Here is a 22,915-nt window from a genome sequence, read left to right on the forward strand (position 1 = left end):
ATCTAAAAATAGAGGGTGAACACTGTTTCAGCTGTAACAGCTCTCAAATATTATTACTTTTTTGGCAGAGACGGAGGAGCATGAATCCCTGTAGAAAAGCCGGCCCTTTAACACCAGAGATTGAGTTCCACTGCACATGCAGCCAACCTCTTAAAACTAATACCACAGTTCCGGCCTGCGACACTCACGTTATCAGCTGAAACAATAACTGTGAACATCTACTAAGTAATTTAATTCAGTTGTTTCTCCTGTCTCCCACTTGGCACCGCTGCCAGACCCTTCTTTGTGTCTGTTAACCTCAGCTCTCCCCTCTTTATCATGGATCAAAGGCTTTCAAAAGACCTCTTATGTATTGGCAAGCCACCGACTCAGATCTAGAGACACCACAGATCTCTGGGCCTTAAAAAACTGGGATAATACCTTTCTTTCTAGATAAAAGCCTGTCTCACAAACACGGTAGTCTGCTCTGAACACCAGGAGCTGCCTTTCCATGAGGGCAGACAGTGTCAAGGAAAGAGAGACCAGAAGGCAGCCGGTGGCAATGTTCTTCAAGATGAGAACCTCTCCTAGAGGAAAGATAATACTGGTGGTGATTCTCCATTTTCCTTCATACCCGATCGCTTTCCTGGAGATGCAAGAGGGGCCCGTGCACTCCAGCAACATGAGATCTTGGCAATTTAGCAAAGCCGGCAGGAATCAGTTAGCGTCGCTCTTGAGTGACAGCCCGTTCATCGCACGTTGAGTTGGAACTGCTGCAAAGGCAGCCACGGATGAAGCCGGGATTGGAAAGCCTTGACAGGCTTCATGCAGACACCCGAGTGGACGCTGGGTTGCGCGGATCTAAGTCCCTGAACAGAATTTGTCCTGCTGTGCAGCTCTAGACTTTCAGAGGCGTTCAACTAATGAGAAAAAATAAGGAACAAGGTTGTGTGCTCTACACTCCGCTCTATTCTGTCCAGACACGCCTCGTGAGCAGCACGGGCACCGGCGTTTCACCTAGTGAAGACCAACGAACAAGTTCTGTCAGATAGAAAGATTGCATACGCGATAGCGAGATTTCTCTAACCTATTTTTTCCCTCCCATCTGCTGGGTTGGCGTCGCAGCTGGGCTGGTGCAGATCATCCAACAGAAACGTACTTTCCATCGTGAATCCGAAAAGAGGGGAGTTTGAATGCATTGTTTCCCTCCCGGAACACACAGTGGCAGGTGTTCAGAAAAGAGGTTAAAACATCAATTTCAGCATTCCTCCGGGGAAAAACAACGCTCCTTTGTAGGCACACTGTTAATTTAAGATGCTTATATAACTAATTTCTGAATATTTTCCCCTTCTGCCCCTGAACGATCAATCACGGTTGCTTTTTAGTGACAGAGACCAGTGGCCTCTTCCCACTAAGATGTATGAAATCGCAAATTAATGAGCTCGCTGCACATGTGAAGTGAAAGCACAAACACAACACCTGTCCCCCTCCTTTGGGGCACGGTTCCACAATAACACCGATCATCTGATATTTCCCTAAGGATAAAAAAGCAATGAAATTCAAATTAACTCATCCTTTTGTTGAAAATGGGAGAAGCGGGGGAAAGACCAAAGGGAATCCGATCCAACAGTCTCACTTGCATAACCATTTCCATCACTGTCATTGCTTTGAGATTTAGAATATTATACTCGCACTGCTCATTTCCCAGTAAAATGTAGTAGCGTTTGTCACTGTAAAATAAAATTATTTTCTCCAGGTTATTAAAATCTTGCAGCTTGCTTGTTTTACTCTTATCCAACAAGCAAATCCCTGCCATCATTCTGGCTGCACAAGCCAAAGAACCGAGAAACAAAAAGCACCTGAAAAAAAAGGTAACGGCTAACCTGATTTTAGCCCTCATGTAAGAGCTGATGACAAAGCCAATACACACTTCGGGAGCTTCAGAGTAGCTCAAGGCTGCGCGAAACAGTCTCAACAGGATCAGAAAACTTCCCTGCATCCAAAAGAAACAAAAGGAAACTCTTCTGGCTCTAAATACCAAAAGCCACATGGCTCTCGAGATATCCCGACTATTCCAAGCAGAATAAATAGGATCATTCAGGCCAGGGGATCTGTGAGAACATGGATGCTCTTTGTTTCTGGCTCTCGGTCGCGCTCCTCAGCCACAGGAGCATGAAAGCACCGTGCATTAACTTTGCCCATTGGCTCACAGTAAAACAATTAAATTGTTAGAACAATTATGAAAAAGCATTGCTAACTATTCTCCAGCCTGACTGAACAACTACTGAGCTGCCACACACCCGCAGTGGAATTAAAGCAAAGTGATCAGCCTGTGCGAGACTTGGGCCAGTAACAGACAGCTTCGAAACCGAACCCAAGCTAAAAATAAATAAATAAGACACTGTAATAAAAGCTTATAAAATTAACATCTTAATGGGATACAGGCTATTCTGGAGGAAACTTATTCACCACAGAAGTTAAGTGTTAGCCCTGGCACTGCAGATCCACGTCACCGTGCTGAACTCACCTACAATGTTTTTTTCAATAATTTAATCTGTGAAAGTGTCTAAAAAAATACATCCTTATGGAAACTGCCTCTACAGAACATTAAAACACAATGCGGTATATTTTAGAAGAATTCCTCTTGAGTTTCTCTGTCAGGTTATAGGAAATAAATATATGGGAAATAAATATTAGGGAAGAAATTATTTGGTCCATGGAAGAACAGCCCCAATTTTCACCCGTCTCCTGCCTGCATTGTGCCAGGGGAACACACTGGAGTCTAATCATCCACTGGAAAAACAGCTTGAATAAAGAATAAGAGAACAGAGAGTGGCCTCTCACAAGGTAATGCTGCAGGGTTCTCCTCATCTATCTCCTTCTTGAAAAGGGATCCCAGAGGACAACTAAAAAGGTCCTGACTCATGACTAGAGCCTAATAACTCGCCTCCAACGCTTGTGCCCTTCAGGCCCTGCCGTTAGTCACAGCGTCAGGAGCCAGCAGTCATCAAGAAGTCTGATGCTACGTGCTCCTGCGTTCATGGGACAGGAACGCAAAGGACTCCAGCTTCGGTGATCGCCTTACGGGGATCTCGCAACAGTCTTGAGACAGGTTGATTCTGCAGCTTCAGAAAACTACTGGGAGAACACCCTGTTTATCAAGGGCAAGTCGAAGCTCAATTAAGCTATCAGGATGTCTGGTAGTTTGTGCCTTTATCTTGGAATGGAACACAGCACTCAATCACAGCAACTAATTTTTTAAGTGCTAGCCACAGTTTGTAATTACAGAGATTGCCGCAGCACCTGCCTTCTGTTTTACCATTACGAGGAACTGGTATCACGAGTCTCGTAGCACTAACGCCGGGCATTAAGCATGGGAAAAGCAAGTCTACTTGAGCGTAGGACCCATCAGAGACTCGGACTTGTCTTTCCTTTTCCTGCGGACATGCACAAGCTGAAGTGGGGTGTCCTCTGCAGAGACAAAAAAGCAAACGGCTCCCCACCTGCCGCACAGTTGTTTTCTCCAACACAACTGATCTCTCCTCTTGCCATTGGAATCAAAGAATCACCTCACAATTCCTGACCATATTCCTCCCTTTGGACCGTTTCAGCCCCTCTCCTAACTCCCCGCTTTGGATGACTGGAGCTGTCTGACAGAACAGGTCCAAGGACCCGGGAACTCTTTTTCCCCTTAGACCTGTGACTAACGCACGGATCAAAATGACAAAGTCTCACTTCAAGTCAAGGCACGACTCACCCAAAGGCGTTCAACACAAAGGATGAAACAAACCTGATCTACTACCATTTCTCTCATTTAAATCCCAATGCTCACCAAAACAAATGTCACACGGTTGTCCTTACCCCTGCTGTGGAACCAGACAGCGTTACTGTTGTTCTCTGTCTTTGTGCAAACAGGGATTGCGGTTGGCCCGGGCTAAAACGGGTCAATAAACTTACAGCTGAAACAAAGTTTTATCAGCAAATGCTTCTTTACTGGCAGCCACATCACACTGCTTGATATACCTATCTTTCACAGAGAGTAAGACAAGATTAAATAAATGCCCACCTGAATTACTGGCAAATCTGTCACATTAGGGATACTGAGGGGTCACCGCAGTAGGTCGCATTTGGCAGGTTCGTCCCATGGCCAGAGAGCCAGAAGCTCCCTGTTGCCATTCAGAAAAAAAATAGCATTTTTTTTTCTTCAGATATTAGCACTTCATCGGGAATTAAACAATAAGTTAGGAAAAAAATGCAAATGAAACAGAAAATCCGATTTCTGTCAACCCTGCTGCTAAAAATATACTTGGACTAAAATCTTTGCAGCCTTAATATCTATTTTGGCAGTAGATATTCTTTCTTGAATGTATTAAATTCTTGCAAGGCACAATTTAGCAAGCTTACTACAACCCAGGCTTGGAATATGTCCCCATTAATAAACTCCCACTACTTGAATGAAGACACTCGACATTAAGAACACAGAACAAAAGAAACATCCTCGCTCAAGTCAAGCCTTCCACGGCTGCAGCCAGCAATAGCACACAAGCCTATTCAGTGATCCAGCTTTATCCCGAAATCATGAGCTCCACCCCTCAATTCAACAAGTAATTGTCTAATTTCCAACCAAAGGTTATTCATGGCCACGTTATCATTCTGCCAGCGCTGCCATTTGACTTTGAACAGCTCTTTCTTAATGTCCTTTATGGGTTTCTAGAACCCCAACTACATCCCTTCTCTCTTCTTTTGCAAGGCAACCTACACTCTTACACCCTCCCCCTCCAAAGACAAGCTCTAACAGAACCTTATTCCTGGCACCCTTTCATTACTTTTCATTTATTTTTGTTTTCTTCTTACAGTCTTGTTTGATCCAACGCAACGCAGTCAGTCACAGAAAGCCATACAGAAAAAACCACCTAGTTGCGCATGAGATTATATTTGTTCCAGTAATGGTTCGGAACGAGTAATTACCCCACTGTGAAATCGCTGGAGATGAAGTCATAGGAAACAGATTAGTGTAATTTTGTAAAGATGCAAATAATAGCCAAACCACAGCTTAAAGCAAAAGTGCAGAACTTAGGGGAGAAGAAGCAAATAGCTATTTTAGCAAACATGGTATTTACAAAATATTTCTTATTCTCCACAGACAGAAATACTACATTCATTACTCTAAAGGCCGCCTTTTTCAATTTATAGTGTGAACAGAATAAGGTTAATGATCATTTACATGATTTGATTTTAAAAAATTAGTTCAACCGAAGCTTTGAAAAATAATTTGGTGTCAGGGTTATTACATCAATTGAGAAAATTTGACAGTGTAATACCGAATGCTGTAATACCATAAGGGTGATGGAACAGTGGAACAGGTTGTCAGTAGAGCCTGCGGAGTCCCCGTCCATGGAGATATTCAAAATTCGGCTGCTCTAGGTGACCCCATTTGACTAGACGATCTCCACAGGTCCCTGCCATCCTCAGCTATTCGCAAATAAATACAAGAGTATGATATACTCAAAATAATATACTCAAATATAATAACAAGAGTTATTAATGCCCTATTTCTACTTAAAACTCCTCTTAGTTGTCTCTGGAAGAACCACTTCATGACTAGGGATGAAAGTATTTTCATGTGTTAAAGTTGAGCCGTTAAACCTATACAATACTGCATTTTCAGAAAGACAAGTCCCAAGCTCCAAACAGGAGTAACACACTCTGGGCAAAGCACTCTAACGCTCATCTGTGAACGTTCCACATCCTGGAAGACATGGCAGCTCGCCAGTTCTGATGTTGCTTATCAGTTTTGATACCGATCAGTTCATGATACTGCTTATCAGTTCATACTTTGACTCTTTCATGGGGAAAATAAGAAATAGGCACTGGTCTTTTTTTGAGCATAACAGCTATTTTAGCACAATTCAGCATTAAAGGCTATATATAATGACTTCAGAAACTCTATTAAAAAGAAAAAAAAAACATAAAACACAAGTAAAAATATACCTGTATTACTAAGAATGTAAACTGTTAATGAACAACACATGAATCACCCAGCTCTTTAGATAACTCAAATATAGTCTTTTTTGTATAAAATCATCCTTATTTATTAACCAAAAAAAAAGTATTTTTATGTTCCTCAATTGAAGTTTGAAGCTGCACCTGATTCTTGAGTGAGCTCAGCTCATGAGGAAAGCAAACCTTCATACATGTTGGGACGAGATACCGTACTCTGTCTGCATTTACTTTTCCGGGAAACAGGATAATTCTCTGTTAAGAAAAAAGAACTAACAGAAGGATGATGCTGGGGAGCACCGTTTGTTCATACAAATAATGCCAAAGAAAAATCAAACGTGAAATGTGCAAGTATTTGTTACATTATCATGTTATTTAGCCCAGCTCTGGCTAAGCTAAGCGGTTCTTTACCAAGATCAAGGCACACACAGAACACGTCTGAGAGATCTGGACCAGTCTTGAAGGTGAACTGAATTCATGTATCTCATTATATTTCATCATTAGAATAGAACTATTATTTCAAAGTATAGCTTTTACTTAATAACACTGATCTCACAAATTGTTTTAATGGAGAGAGAGAACTTCTTGCCACATTTGTGTATTTACAGCCGGTATTCTGAACTGCTTTACGTTACACCACTAAGCAAACCTCTCGACACACTCACCGCGGGAGCTGGTTGCCCACGTTATGCCCGGCGGCCTTAGAGATACGGTGACTGCAATCACAATTTCCTGAAAAGCCGAAGCTTTCAGAAGAAAATCTATTGTCAGCAGTGTAACTGTCAGAGCCGCTCGGTCCTGAGAACAACAATATTCAAATGTAAGTACCCTTCCAGGACTGAAGTTTTTAAAATTTATTGAAAATAGTAATGATACTCTGGAATCACTAGGAATAAATGCACAAAAGTGCAGTATCCCCCAAATTTTTTGTACCTTGTGTTTCCGTGCTGACGGGACGGGTCATTCAATAGCCAAGGAATGCCACAGAGAGCAAAACAAATTCACTCGGATGCAGAATATTTGGATTTATAAACATCGAGGTTCAGCATTCACTGAGATTTTGGCAGAGATCTACAGTTAACAGCCCACTGAAGATTCTCCCTTTGCGAGCTGGTCTGCAGCTGTTTTGACACGACTGGCCAACATCTCAAAGCAACTCTGAAACCCAGTGCAAGAGTCATAATCATTAACAGATCCACTGCTAGTCAGAATTTTCAAATGCAAATTACAGGCAATTTCCTTTAATTTATTAAAATTAAAAGTTAAGTCTTTTTTTTTTTTAGGTGACTGATTTCCTAACACATGTACTGCAACATTCAATTCTGACCTTGAAGAGTGACTGGTGTTTCAAAACCAAAGAAATCAGACCTCCTAACTTAGTTTTTGTTGCCATTTTAGTAGCAATTAAAAGAGTCAGTGGAAAAAGAGCTTCCTTAATAATCAGAATTAAAGGCTGCTCTAGATATAAAGCGTGCTTATTAAAAAGAGAATGGAATGAAACAGAGAACTCAAAAATAGCAAGATCTGACCTCCTTTGGCAAGTCACCCTCAGCAAAATACTGAATAATAAGAAAGTAAGAAAAAAAAAAAAAAAGAAAAAGATGACCTCGAGGAGTCATACTCGGGTACAAGTACAGATCAACCTGTCTGAAGATAATGGCTGAGAAATCAACATTTCCCTTTGTCTCTAGCTCAGTCAATCCAATTAAAAAAACAGCCAGAAATGAGTCATGTGAACGAAATGATTGCTTTCACTCAATATGTTAATTGACTGGAAATTGCATACGTGCCAAGGTGAGATAAGAGAACACATTGCATCCTGTGAGGGATTTATCAGAGTCCTGGGTGTGCAAGGAGACAGGACTCATATTACTAATGCTGAAAAGGAGGATTCCGAGAAATTAACTTGAGTATATTCTTTTCCTTCAATATTCTTTTTCCTAAGTATCTAAACCGGGAGAAATTAAGCGAATCACTGCTAGGAAACACTGCAATGCTGTGATTAACGTCGTCGTTCTGAGCTGACGTGACTTCTGTTTTTTGAAAGAATCCTAATTCATAATTTAGATTTGCTCAGTCTCTTCTGAATAAACAGCAAGATGGAAAATAGGAAGCAATATGGAAAAAAGGAACTAGATGATCTTTAAGGTTCCTTCCAACTCTAACCATTCTATGAAATATGTTTTCATCTCAACCTCTTTTTTTTTTTTTTTAGGACAGAATAATTACATTCAACAAGAAGCAATTCCTTAGGGCAGATTTAAGCAAATCCATTACCTCTTCTAAGAGGAATTCTAAACAATAACTAATGAAAAAGAGGGAGGAGGAAAAAAAAATTTAGATTTATAGACATCTCTAAATATATTCTCTTTATGCCTCTGCCACACACAAACAGTGCTAAGACATTTCCTAACAAAGGCTCTTTTCTGCATCAGCTCAGTGCGCTCCCCCGCGTGTTTCTGAAGCCCCACTGTAACACAGATGGTAAAACAGCTGAGACATTTTGTATTTAAAAAGATAGTGGCAACACCCCTGATTAATGGAGAAAATGGCCAAAAAACCCCCCTGAAAACGCCACATATTGCAGCCAATAAAAATGGGGAAATTCCATCCCAACTTAATCAGCACGCCAAAGACGCAGACTCTACGTCTCAACAGTTACTTCTTGCCACTGTTTTCGGCAAGATGTTTGCAAGCCCCATCTTTTCTTCTCTTTGGTCCGCGTGGGCAATTGTTCTAAAGCACTTGTGCATGAAAATAAAGCCCGTGTCAATAGGGGTTACACTTCACCCATAACGCAGCCATGGGAAAAGACAGTCTGCTACGAGAGCATTTCTTAAGTGCACGCGAGGCAACTTTGCCACCACAAAATTTAAAATCTCTACAGGAAATTAAAATGTCTATCAAGGATTTGGGGGAGGGGAAGTATTGTAAAAACTGGATACAAATACAATTTATGCAGTAAGGCTTTTTTTCTTCTCTTTTTGGGGGGGATGGGGGAAAAATGAAGAGACGTAGCTGCAAAACCTGAGCTCGAATTTACAGCAGTCTGTGTGTCGCTTTTACTTCGGCCCGGTTTTATTTCAATGTAGGCACCACAAGATCTAATATTCAGCAGAACGAAGTGAGAGCGGAGCAGATGACTGAACACTCCCATTCTCTTGGCTCTCAGCCTGCCATTGCTTTTACCACCATCGTCGCTTTTCAGCTGGCACCTGTTCATAAGAAAGCTGCCCTGGGTTGAAACGGCCCCGTGAGACGGCTCCGCGTGCTCTCTGTTCTCCATAACGTTCCTGCCACGTTTGTTCAGGCAGAAAGTAAAGGCAGGACAAAGCCAAGTGGGAACGAAACACTTGAAAAATGTCACCCCGAGCCCTGTGACGTGAACAACCTTTAAAGAGGATGCAAAACAAACAAAGCCATTTACAGTTGTTAGTGATCCAAAGCAGTCTGAAATGAAGAGATTTTTATCCCAACAGTGTTAATTGTGAGACATATAAAAGGATCTTGAAAATCTATAGTAAAAAAATTAATCGCGATTAGATCAAAAAGTACGTTTGTGAAAATGGGAAACAAGAAAACTGACAAATTCTTGAGCCAAAATTACCACCAGGTGACAAAGATTAATCCTAATATTAAAATCAACTTCTCCGATCTTAATTGTCAAATAGCGCATTAAAATAATCTGTAAATTGGTATAACTTCAATATTAACAGAAATATATTAGCAAGCTTGTACTCTGTTCTCCTTTGTGCCTGTAGTAGATACATATAACTGCCACTGAGAGACAAGAAGCACTGTTAACAAAACATTCTTTCCATTTACGCTTTCAGTATCTCAGGCAACCACAATTAATCCTCTCTTCTCTACCCGACACCAGCAATGAAGAGAAGTGAGTGGGTGAGAACTCCCATCTCCAGTAAAAACCCATTTGACGTTACTACACAGCAAATCTGAGGCCTCAGCTGGGAGGGACAGGAAAAAAATATCGGCTGGATCGACCGTCTATTTTTGTTGACGATAGAAATGATATTCGGTATTACATCATCTTACAGCGCCGCTCTTCATAATTAACCCCTTTAAAATACCAGGGCAGTTTTAATTTTTTTAAAGCAAAGATCAGAGGGAAAATAGAAAAGATTTCAAGAGATAAGCATAGGGACTGCTTCAATAACTCAGCTGGTTAAAATTACATTTGCAACAATAGTTGTGTGGTGCTCATTGTTCTTGCAGAAAAAGTCTTCTCCACCAGGAACTGAAGCAAGTTTATATGATGCTCAGCAAAGCAAAATTATCTGTCCAGGGCATTCCCAAATGCAGGCCTGCGCCCTTCCAGGCACTGTGGTCTTAGCTGCTTATTTACGTCCTTCCTTCAAAAATGAGCAAAACCCACGTTACCAAGTTTTCTTTCTGGAATGACTGCTATTCTAGCCAAGACTGGGCAGGATCTAGAAAGTGTGTTTAAAAGGTGTTGAGACCGATTGCAAAAAAAACCCACCCAACTTCTCCTACCCCTTCCCCCCAAAAAAATCTCACCAGAATTTTGTAGCAAAAATCCTAACATAAAAATATCCAATAAGAGCAAATGTGACCTCTTCAAACAGAAAATAAATTAAGGCAGGGTACGATTCATCTGAATGTCCCATGAATGACTATAAAAATGCCCATTTCTTTGCTTCAGCTAGAAAAGGAGGCTAGGATGCCTGGCTCAGATGGAGACATCGGAAATTAGATAAGTGAATACTGCTCTCAGTAGCTGTTCTTGACTTTCACATCATTTTCATTCTAATATATGTCCATTATTTTATCTCTGAAATTCCACTGGTTTATATGAGGTTGAGCCCAAAGCTAAAAAACAGATGATACAGTAAAGAAGAGACTGCACAGGCACATTGGTTTGGTCGGCTGTAAACAGACTGCAGCTGGATCTACACATTTCAATGCCTTCCATGGCTAAACGTACTCATCACTATCTTTACTTCTGGTTCTGGGCTCAGGAATCTACCTGGAGCACATTACACCGATGACTGAGCGAGACTGGATAGATATTCAGCATCCAGCACAAACCCGAGTTCCTAATGAAAAATAAAAGAGAGTTTCCAATACAAACCCAGAGTCTGCAATTTGTTCTAAACTCACGCTGCTCTCAGGTCTTCCCCATCGACAGTAAATCAAATGTGCTACCCACATCTGCTTCTATTCCACTAAATAGTATCGAAAAGATAAGCAGGGAGCACCACCTTCACTCTCAGCAAGTTAGCACCATGGTCTCTCAATCCGGTGAAGCCACAGGAGTAGGGAAATTATGAAGATTAGATCACAAGCAAAGATAATTCATACTGCTTCGTTTCATTTCTCAAGGACTCCCACTAGGGTAGCAAGTGTTTTTGAAACAGTTTCTTTTTCTTTCTTTTTTCTTCTCTTTAATATCCCAATTAGCCATCTCTCCCATCAGCACGGTGCCTAGCTTGGCTCTGAGGCATTTGTGAAAACTGTGGAGAGTCTGTTTAGGTTTGGATTTAAGAGAAACGAATCTTAACTCAGGACCTTCTTTATTTTGCAGGAAATCTGATTTTGTGGTTCAGCCCAATAAACCTCTCCAGGCCTAAACTACCGTACACAGTTCAAATACGGGACTCAAAAAAGCAGTAAAAGCTTTTAACAACATACTCTGCCATCCCAAGAAAGCAGACACATTTCCTTATCTTGGGAAGACAACAATTATCACTTTCTTCCACCTTTGAATGTTTCTGGCTTGATGCAGCTCTTTCCTCCAGGCTAGAAAAGCTGTATTTGACCATTTGAACTCCTACTTTTCATAAGAGAAACGTACATTACAACCAGCTTTGGAGACAGAATTTCCTAAGTATCTGTTTCACTTTGTAGCCAGATTCATCCCAGTTTTGAGACATATTTTCATAGACTGGGGCAGGTCACTGTCCCCGTTTGACTGCCTTTGTAATTTCCAAGAGGAAATAAACTCTGACACTCTCCTTGTAAAGAATAAAACACCGCACTGCCTGGAGGAGGAGGAGATGTAACAACAGCTAAATGCACTTCAAACTTTTTTTTCCCCCCTTTTACCCTACTTTTTACCTTACATCAGATATATCCGAGGTTAGAAGTCTGATAGAAAGGAATTTGTAGCTTCTACAGCAACAGGAATTCAAAACCTGGCTGGACATGGGGTCCTGGGCTGACCCTGCTTGAGCACGGGGGTGGGACTAGATGATTTCCAGAGGTCCCTTCAACCTGCGTGATTCCACGCTCCTGTAAAGAGACTGACCAAAATCTCATCCCAGTCCACCACCTCATCTGAATTGGTTCCCACAGCACGACAGGCTCCATCAACACACAAGGCAGAAATTGCAAAGTAGGAGAGGAAAGAGACAAAACCTTGAAATCTAGCCATCGGGTCAGGACTGCGGACTAAAAAGCCAAGCCAGGACCAAGCACTTGTTAAGAATGGTAGAATCATTAGAGAGATAACGATGACGGTAGCCACGCTGAACAGCATTAGGAGCATACAGAATCTTATTTCCCCAAATGCCCCTCCTTGAGCCCAACATTACAAAAGTCCAGCTCTCTGCTCCAAGGCTCTGCCCTCTGAGCGACAACATGACGTTGGTAGAACCACCACTGTTTGACACAGAAGCAGGAGCAGAAAAGGATGGATTTTCAACCATAGCAAAAGAGACCGCTAGAGGTGATTATTTTATGATTGGATTGTGTCACACTCCCCCGCTTTTTTCCTCTTCATTTCTGCATTTTTGCCTCAATGTAAAATTGCGCTACACTCTCATAAAGAAGATTACATATGAAATAAAAGCCTGCCCTGAAGAACACATCATGCACACAGCCCAGTTGAAATGCTGTATTAATGACAGGGGTACCAGGTTCCATAGCTAGTGAAAATTACTTTCATTTTCCACTGCATGAACTCCTCTTGCACAAAAACATTAATCCATTTTTGCAGGCCAAGCATGAATTCCTCTTTTTAAGGCAATGACTGAAAGCGGGATACCAACATAAAATTTAGCTCCTCATTTGAGCATTACTGTGCTGAAAGCAGATGACAAAGGCAGCGCGTCCCCCTCCAGAAGAAGAAAAATGTCCCGACCGTGGTGAAAGTGGAGGTGGATGGGTTAAGACATTTTTAGGCTGCTGCGAGCTGGTATTTCGCAGAGCAGTAACACTGACTGGAAACAGATTACGTCACTGCCACGACTGCAAACAGTCCTAGCATCAGAAACAATAAAAATAATTACTTGTGATAACACCTCTAGTCAATTTGCCATTATTCATAATGAAAAAGGATGCTCTAATATAGCAACCTTGATATTTTTAACTAAATTAAGAGATTTGTCTAGGTTGATACAAAACGCAACTCCTTGACTTGCCTGTTTAAGTTGACATACACAAAACCAATGCATTTCCCCTGTAGTGGGGAAAGTACAATTAAATTTCCTAAACATATTAGATACATTGTATATACCGTAAAGAAACCTCGCCTCTCAGTGGAGTAGTTAGTCTTTCCTTACTAAAGGAGACTCAAGGAAACAATATTCACTCCACTCAACTCTTGATGGCTCATCTCAGAGCTCATCTGAGCCCTCACAGCCCCGGCTGAGATAGGCGATGTTGCCTGTTTTACCTGCTATTGTGGCCCAGGCAACAGCTTAAAGCTGCTGCCTGAACCGCAGCAGCCCGTGATGCTACAGAAAACTGGGGATGGGGATGTGCTCGTGGGGAGAGAGCTGCTGCCGGCTCTCACAAACCCTTCCCCTCCTTCCCAGTCTCTCCCAGAAACTTGGAGCGCGGAGGACACTGAAGGCAAGGTAAGCTAACACGAGCTCCTTTTTGCTCTGCACTTACTCCTCAGAGACAGGGAATACCGGGATATTGATTTCCTGTCTTTGTGGAAAAAAAAAAAAAAAAAAAAAAAGGTTTTTATTTCACAAGGAAAGCAACACATGCCTCCCGGATCTGACAACCGACCATAATAACACGTAGCCAGGTAAACCCAGGAAACATCCAGGTAGCCAGAAACCAAGATTGAAGCATAAAGGTACCTTGTTGCTTTCTCCATTTTCATAGAATGATTGAATTACCTAAGTTGGAAGGGACCTTTCAGATCACCGAGTCCAACCATCAGCCTAACTCTGACAAAACCCACCACTACCCCATGGCCCTCAGCACCACGTCTGCCCGGCTTTTCAATCCCTCCAGGGATGGCGACTCCACCACTGCCCTGGGCAGCCTCTTCCAATGCTTCACAACCCTTTCCAGGAGGAAATTGTTCCCAATATCCATCCTAAACCTCCCCTGGCGCAGCTTGAGGCCGTTTCCTCTTGTGCCATGGCCTGTTCCTTGGGAGAAGAGCCCGACCCCCCCTGGCTACCCCCTCCTTTCAGGGAGCTGTAGAGAGCCAGAAGGTCTCCCCTCAGCCTCCTCTTCTCCAGGCTGAACACCCCCAGCTCCCTCAGCCGCTCCTCACCAGACTTGTGCTCCAGACCCCTCACCAGCTCCGTTGCCCTTCTCTGGACACGCTCCAGCCCTTCAATGTCGTCTTTGTGGTTTTGGGAGTATTTAGCCCTTTAGGTAGTCAAAGAAACACGATGTCTATTTTTCATTTGAACACCAGCTGCCAAAGGAGGCTCTCTTTGGTTTCGCAGCAGCCAGGAGAATCTGCAGCACATGATTAACCCCGCGGTATCTGCCGGGTGAAGCAGGCAGACAGGAGGGAGGCAGGGAGGCATGTCTGTAGCAGCTGCATGATCGAACTCCCCCATTAGCAATTTTCCAGAATGAGTTACTGTGGCATCATCCTCTGATGGCAAAGATGATGTAATTGTTCAACAGACTAATGAATTTTTAACCTCAGATTTGCTGGGATTGGAAAAAGTGCGCCTATGCAAGCAGCAAATTCCAACCACACAACCCTGCGTAAGTTGTGCACATAAAACCTATGTCCACTGTGGAATCAACTACACCTCTCAATTTAGGGTAGTCTAATCTCAGACACTGATATTCAAATATCTGACGTTAAATTAAATAGTATCAAGGCTTAGAAAAAAAAAATGTAGTCTTATTTTGCAAGTGAGTGATACTCTTCCACAAAGCTTTAAACTTTCCCCCAATTTAATAATAAATTTTACTAGCATGATCTGAGGACAAAATTATTTTTCCCCACAGCTTTGGAAATCTGCTCCAATTATAAGTCTGGATAGTTTAATTAGGGAAGCATGTTTAGCTTAAGAAAAAAAATGGGATGGGTTAGAAGAAAACCCCTTCTAATACTCCCTAGGGTCTACGGGTCCTTCAACCCAATTTGATGTGAATGAAACCATTATTGTTCTTTTGACTCCCGCTGAGCCATTATGCTAACGGTTTTCTAGAAATTTGAGTAGCATTTTACTACATGTTTTCGTTATTCCACTAGCCAGGATTTTAGCCCTTAGACATCAGAAGTTTCCAAGTTTAAAATAGTTTTTGTTGAGAAAGCAATATCCTTTTAATTTTATAGATTCTCACACGAATTTTAGATTGGCATATGGTGGGTATTTGATATTAACTGATAGAAAACTGCACATCCCTCTTTTTCTCTCTTTTTAAGCATCAGCCAGTTTAACATATTAAAACCTGCAGCAATGAAGACTCAATCAAGCAAATGAAACCAAACACACCCACTGACAGATATTTCCTGCCATAAAAACGCTCACACATTGGATGGAGGGAAGAGTCACACCCTAATAAAAATCTAACAGAAAAAAAACAATAAAAAGGGTTAAAAGGTAATAAAAGGATTATTATCAAGCTATATAGACTCAGCCAAACCTTTTAGTGGTATTTTATTGCATTAAAATGTGAGCTTTGATGATCCAGCTGGTGTTTTAACTGCCTTAGAGCCAAAACATCAACTTTTTTTATACCCCTGTATGCGCGGCTACGTAATAGATGCTTGCTGTACAACCTGCTTGAAATAAAGCTGCCTTCAAAGAAGTTGCAGAAAATATCTATGCAATGTCATTCCAAAAACAATTTGCCACTTTGGCTCAAAAAGAAAAGTAGGCTTCAAGTAATTAATGCTCCCAATACTTTCTTTGCAACTGCACCAGCACAATACTGCAGTAAAGAGTGGACAGTTCGATACCTACTGCTTTTAGAGGCTTCTGTTCCTGGGATAACTCAATTAAACAAATTGAGCGGGTGAGTGTAATTTTCTTGAAAACCAAAACTGATAAGCTGTAAGCTCTGGTTTTCTTCTGAAGGCACTTCAAGTAAGATTTTGTACAGACATTTTGACACGTGCATAGACTGCCCTAAAATGAGCACAAAACTCTAGGCTAAGCAAAGCAACAAAACTGTTACAGATGAACAACAAAAAACTAGAAAAAGCAGTAATCAGGCTGATGACAACTCAGTTTAAAAGCCAAAATTCCTTCAGAGCAAAACTTCTAACAAGTCTCTAATGACTAAAAAAAACCTCATTAAGTCCTGCTCTTGAAGTTGGTTTAAAACAGCATCTTTATATTCTGTATAGGTCCCATACAGGCCAGAAACTCCACAAAAAACACACCCGGCAGCTGATGCAAGCCTCCCATTCTCCAGTAATATCTAGTCCTTCAGAAGGCCTAATGCATTATCCGAATAATTTCAGTACGGCAAGAACCTCCCCTTGTAGGAATAGGAGCACTTTCAGTTAGGGATGACAAGTAAGTCTTACCATATCCCCTCATTACCCATTTTCTGCACTCCTGAATACATCGTATTGGTTTCCTCACCTGATAGGGACACGGGATGTGATATTCTCTGCAGCGTTCTTGAAACCACGTCGTCTCCCACACACCTCGATAAGCCTGCTCATAGAAATAGCAGCCAATTACAACCAACAGTGGCACGAGGTACAGAACACTGAACACACCAATCCGGATCATGAACTTCACTAGTTTGTCCTGGTTCTCTTTTTCTAATGGGATTTCAATGCGAACCCGATTGAGGGAGATAATGCCAGCTAGCAGAAGGGAAACTCCAACAACAACATACAGGCAGAGAGGTGCAAGTACAAAGTATCTTAATGCATCCACATCATAGAGGCCAACAAAACATACGCCGCTAATATTGTCACCTTCAATTTTATTCATTGCTAAGAGGATGATGGTTAGAGTTCCTGGAATGCCCCAGGCACTGGCGTGGAAGAGCAATGCCTTCTTCTCGATGGCTTCACTGCCCCATTTTGGCACGGCTGCCAAGAACCAGGTGATGGTAAGAATGACCCACCAAACACTGCCAGCCATGGTAAAGAAATAGAGCACCATGAAAAGCATGGTGCAAGCCTTGTTGTGAGAGCCCTGGGTCACTGTGGAAGCCTTGTACTGGGCAGGGCTAGATGCGTTACACGCTACTCGGTCTTCAAGCAGAAAGCCAATGAAGAAAATTAATGACACCATCATGTAACAGACAGCGTAAAATATTATCGGTCTTTCTGGATAGCGAAATCTTGTGACATCAATCAGAAAAGTTAAAAAAGTAAACAAGGTAGCGGAAAGGCAGACGATGGAGATCACTCCGATGAAGTAGCGAGCAAAGGAGAGCTCTTCACGCCGAAAGTACATATTTGGGCATGGAGGGGAACAGTCCCGTACCCTCAGGAAAGAGTAACCCAGATCAGGGTCTATTTTCAACTCCTGAGGACACCAAAAACCATAATCCCTCTGTACTGCCATTGGGGCCTCTTCTGTGGGCTCCCCAGCTAAATTGAGGTCCACAAGACGAGGATATGGCTCATCACAATCTGGGAATCTAAAAAGTAAGAAAAGAATTATTTACAAGTAATAAACACATACTCTGCAAAGACTAGCAACCTTATTTATATGTCTGACTTTAGACACGCTAACCAGAGCGAAACCAAAGACAATCCAAATAATGGGTAACCCATGAAATACTACACTATGTTTAAACAAACTCTAGAACTCATTGTCATAGAATGCGGCGAACGTTGAAACTATAAAATACGTTTAAAAATAAACCAGAGAAATAAATGGACAAGAGGCCCACTGGGGCTTTAAGAATAAAGGTGAGGATAGAAAATACATCTCGGGAAGTCTATAAGTTTAGGCTTACTGTAAACTGAGACTATATGCCCAAGGACACATGATTTTATAAGAACATTTTAAAACCTTTCCATAAGCAACTGTACTAGCTGCTATCGGACAGGACGGTGAGCTAGTTAGGCCAAAAATCCAACCTAGCACTGCTACTAGCATTAATAAATTGGAATTACGATGAAGCTATTTCTGTAATTAAGTAAAGCTCTGGCTGGAGGCTAAGGGCTGCTGGAGATGCAGGAGAGACTGGAGGGCTTCCATGCGGAGTTGTCCCATTCTTCCCTCTGCTAAATGTTATCACCTCAGCAAGTGCAGTATAAGCTAAGTGTGCCTGTTCCTCTGCCACAGTGCATCTTCTGGCACAATGGCACTAGCACAGCACCAGCAAAGTTTCAATATTTTTAGATCTGGTTTTGAAATTTCACTACCTGGGCCTTACTGAGGAGATGGGAGGACCTAAAGGCCCAGGCATCTGTTTGGAGTAGGGAGTTAGAGCCATCTTTGATCCAGTTTTTCGGGACCTAGAAGCATCTTCTGACACTCTTTTCCTAAAAGAAGTTTTAACTGTTTTTCACTCTCTCCAATCCAACTGTAAAAGACTATTTCATCCTGTTTGTGCTCCTGTATTTTATTAACTGTTGGAGTCACTTCCAAAAAATAAAGCATAAAGATATTGTTTTCAATTTCATGTATATTCTGTTTCAAATAGATTAGAACATCATCAAATACTTTTCTATGAAGTTATTTGTATAATGTAAAGCGGAAAACATCGATTTGCACACAAGCTCAACAAGAGGTAGATGCTCTGAAAACAGAGCTTTGAGATTTTATACACCCATCAAAACCAGCCAGCTCCCCCCTCAGAAAAAGAGACTATTAATCTCTAGCATATGGAATTTTGCCTAACTCAGAGAAATTTATAGCAGTACCACCTATTAAACTTCAGTATAGCAGACAAAACCAGGTCAGCATAAATGCCAAAGAAGAAGAAAAATAGAGGGGTATATTCATTCAGTTAAGAAAGCGCATGTGCAGTTTACAGTAATTGCCCACAGAAATTTTCAACTTATCTCCTGGGCAGATGATAGAAATATGAACTCAATTTCCACCCCAGGAAACAGGCTGTTACACAAATGGAAGGGAAAATAAGGGCACTTGTAATGGAACACATTTAAAACGTCCATTTCAGATCATAAAACATCCTAGACCATACCAAAATTTTATCCTGGGATTCTGAAAAAAAACAGATTTGCTCACCTGGTGCACTCCATATCCTCAGGCCAAGAGACCCCAAACATCTCCATGAGTTTGGAGCACTCGCTGTATGCTCTTTGACAGAGTCTGCGACAAGGGAGAGTGACGCGGCCGTACTCCATGCACACAGGAGCATAGAGGGCACACAGAAATGGTCGAAAATCTCTGGAGCATTCCAAATTCACCATCGGATGAAATGGCTAGAAAAGAAAAAGGAGAATTCAATACCTACAAACGGCAGTTTTGTAGAACATTTCAGCAGGAAGGTGTAATTTGTCTCATGAGGTGTTAGGGCTTTCACAACCATAACCACAACCTTCATTTTCTGAAATTTGTCTGTTGAAAGCAGTGATCTTAGGAAGACAGGCAATCAAGAAGCCCGGGGACAATGACAAAGAGTCACAAGGGACATCTATGTACTCGATTTGCATTAAGATCAATGGGAATTAGACAGCTCACCACCTCTGAGGATTCAGGCTTAGCTTCACATTTCCAATAACAGTCACATAAACGTGATTCCTTTTAGTGCTTGTGTAGCTGACAGACACATCCTGAATGGCTAGCTGCTTATTAAGTAGGATACTATGAAAAACTGGCATTTGCTTGATGAGATTACAATCTGAGGAATGTCAGATAATGCAAGATTCCTTGACAATACAGGAATATAGCATACTGTGATCTTTCAAATATTATTCTCAGACCGTGACATAATGATTGTAAATAATATCTCTATTTCCTGAATTTCTCCAGCAGGGCAGCATTCTTCATATCTTTCTACAAAATGCAAACACGGGACGTTTTCCACTGTGTTCTTCCTACAGCATCTTGTCCAACTGAAGAGAATCCATCTGTTAAAATCTTAGTTCTATCATGCTATCATCATTATATAAGTTCTCATACGGACATAGAACCTTCTAGCTTACAGAACAGGGCTGTAATTACAACGAAATCACATTAACTATGTCGTTTCTTGACTAACCACCAGAAAGCACAGTGAAATCAAAGCCTGAAAAAAATTAGTCAGAAAAAATAACTGGTGTCTTGTGCTACTAGAACAGGTTTAAGTAACAGTGATAGCAACGCTCCTTGGAAGCACTGACAGAAAATCACCATCAGCCAATATATAGCTGTTCTTGAGTATTTCTGAAGACGAAAAAGAAGGAAAAAAAGTAGGACAGGGATTTATGTCTTAATAAAAACTGGTGCACATTGATAATCCATGTTATCTTCTTACTCTCCAGCATGGGTTCATTTTGTTCTTGCTTGTTATGGCTTGTCTTTAAAACTCTCCAGGAGTCAATCAATATCTTATTCCGAGTTTGTGTGGCACCTACCACTATACAAAGCCTCACCACAGCTTCGGATATTAATGTAAGGTCAATTATATTCTCTTAAGAGTGGAACTACAGAATATCAAAATACATTAGAACTTACAACTCTAGAATAAAACAAAACAGCCTGTGAAAGCTGAATTACTCTGCTACCTCCAGACTGGAGAAACAGCAGTGGCATTTTAGTAACCCACCTCTTTTCCTTGACTTATCTTTCAAATCGTAGCTTGAAGGGAAAAGGTGACTGCTGCTTGATCGATGGCAATGCTTACACGAGCTCTGTTCTACATAGATTTTTATAAAAAGTCCATTATCTTGATACCAGAGTTTCCTCTTCTCCCCAGCCTAGCAGGATTATAGAGCAAGAAGTCTAATCTTCAGAATTTGTGGCGCAATAGCAGAAGCACAAATGAACCTGCTATATATATATATCTAAAAAACCTAAATCGTATTACAGCCAAAGCTGAAGAGTAAGCTGTAGAAAGATTACATTTTCAAACAGCAATTTCCTGAGAAGTATTTTAAGCCAGTTCAACATTTTCTTTTCCCAAACTACAGAACAGAACAGACCCAATAACAAAAAATAGGTCATCTTCTATGGCAATATATATGACAACTACTAGAAATGATGAGGAAAAGTTTCACATTTCAGTTCCTCCTTATCACCTCCGTACTCTTGCAATTCTTCCATCCTTCTTCGCCTCCCTTGCAAAAGGTTCATTTTCAGAATGCAAGACACAACCATGCTGTGATTTTACTGATTTATTTTTTTTAAAACATAATTATTATTTACAGAGCTGATTAAATTCTCTTCAGCACTACGCATTTTTGAAAATGCTGTTATCTGACAACAGAGCTGTGGAAGTTGGCAACAGCTTGTATGAAGGGCAGTATAAGCCTTCAGAGGTATTGACAAGGAAAAATGAAGCAACAGTTGGAAAGTATTTACATTTACAAGCTCATTGTTACTCAAGGAACACTTTCTATTTGGCTGGGCATTCAGATGCATAAATGGTTTTATTTTTAAATAGTTATTGCCTACAACAAAGTTAAAGATATTGTTTGACAACAAGGATCCAAGAAATTGATTCTAAGTAGTTATAACACCTGACTTCACTGGAAAAGCGTAAGCTAATAGTCTGCCTTTATTTGACAGCAAGGGAAAATAAAACTCCACTTTTATTTTGGGAAGTGTTTAACTTTCCTTCTTTTCAAAGAACCTTGAAAATAAGAACATGAAGTTATATCTTTCTAAAAAAAGAGCTACTAGTTTAATGCCTGCCCCTGAAAAAGTCTTGCCTCTTGCCGCTGCAGTTTTCCATGTACCTATAGCTAGATTTCAAGTTCTCCTGACAAGTGCTCTACCGCTGTCCTCTGATACGCCTTCCATTAAAAAAAAGATGCTTCAGCACAGGAAGGACACGGACCTGTTGGAATGGGTCCAGAGGAAGCCACGAAGATGATCTGAGGGCTGGAGCCCCTCTACTACGAAGACAGGCTGAGTTGGGGGTGTCCAGCCTGAAGAAGAGAAGGCTTCGGCGAAACCTTATAGTGGCCTTCCAGTCCCTAAAGGGGGCCTATAGGAGAGATGGGGAAGGAGTCTGGATCAGGGAATGGTGCAATAGGATGAGGGGGAATGGTTTTAAACTGGAAGAGGGGAGATGTAGATTAGATATTAGGAAGAAATTCTTTCCTGTGAGGGTGGTGAGACCCTGGCCCAGGTTGCCCAGAGACGTTGTGGATGCCCTGGTCTAGTGGGAGGTGTTCCTGCCCATGGCAGGGGGTTGGAACTACATGATCTTTAAGGTCCCTTCTAACCATTCTATGATTTAGAAATTTCTCTTTTACTGCTACTTCACCTTCATTAAAAGATCTGTTTGGTTTTGGTTGATCCGCAGAAAGCTGTACCATTTAGGAAGACCCCAGGCTCCCTCAGGGGGTGCACATAGAAAACTGTGCAAACGGAGCTCCAGATCATGGCTATTGCAAAGCAAAGGAAAAGCAGTAAAGCAAGTTCAAGGGAACAGAAAAGTACCGGTATTTCCTTGTATCCTGTTGATCCTGCTAGGGGCAGGTGGCTGTTGCCACAGCTTTCAGCCAACTCCAAAGGACACTGGGCAATGGTGTCCGAGGGAATATTGGAAGCGAGACAAGAAACGTCCAAAAACAGGGATGCAGATGGTGCTCTTTGGCAATGGCTCGGGGGTCTGAAAGAGCACTCTCAGTAAGAGCAGGCTGTCCCCT

At 41.5% G+C, this 22,915-nt stretch overlaps 1 protein-coding gene across 2 annotated transcripts in view; it reads right to left on the reverse strand.

Moving 5' to 3' along the window:
• Positions 1–22,915, reverse strand: part of FZD3 (frizzled class receptor 3) — a 61,347-nt gene that overhangs the window by 10,130 nt on the left and 28,302 nt on the right. Inside the window, exons 3-5 of one of the 2 annotated variants that reach the window (XM_054195379.1) lie at positions 19,344–19,540; positions 16,764–17,781; positions 6,072–6,251 (exon numbers count right to left, since the gene is read on the reverse strand). In XM_054195379.1, the coding sequence (XP_054051354.1) occupies positions 6,207–6,251; positions 16,764–17,781; positions 19,344–19,540 (1,260 nt within the window). In that variant the 3' untranslated portion in view covers positions 6,072–6,206. Of the gene's footprint in view, positions 1–6,071; positions 6,252–16,763; positions 17,782–19,343; positions 19,541–22,915 lie in introns of those variants that run through there. The other variant, XM_054195378.1, reaches the window with a different exon arrangement.

This window comes from Rissa tridactyla, chromosome 3 (assembly GCF_028500815.1).
Source record: "Rissa tridactyla isolate bRisTri1 chromosome 3, bRisTri1.patW.cur.20221130, whole genome shotgun sequence".
Taxonomy (NCBI): domain Eukaryota; kingdom Metazoa; phylum Chordata; class Aves; order Charadriiformes; family Laridae; genus Rissa; species Rissa tridactyla.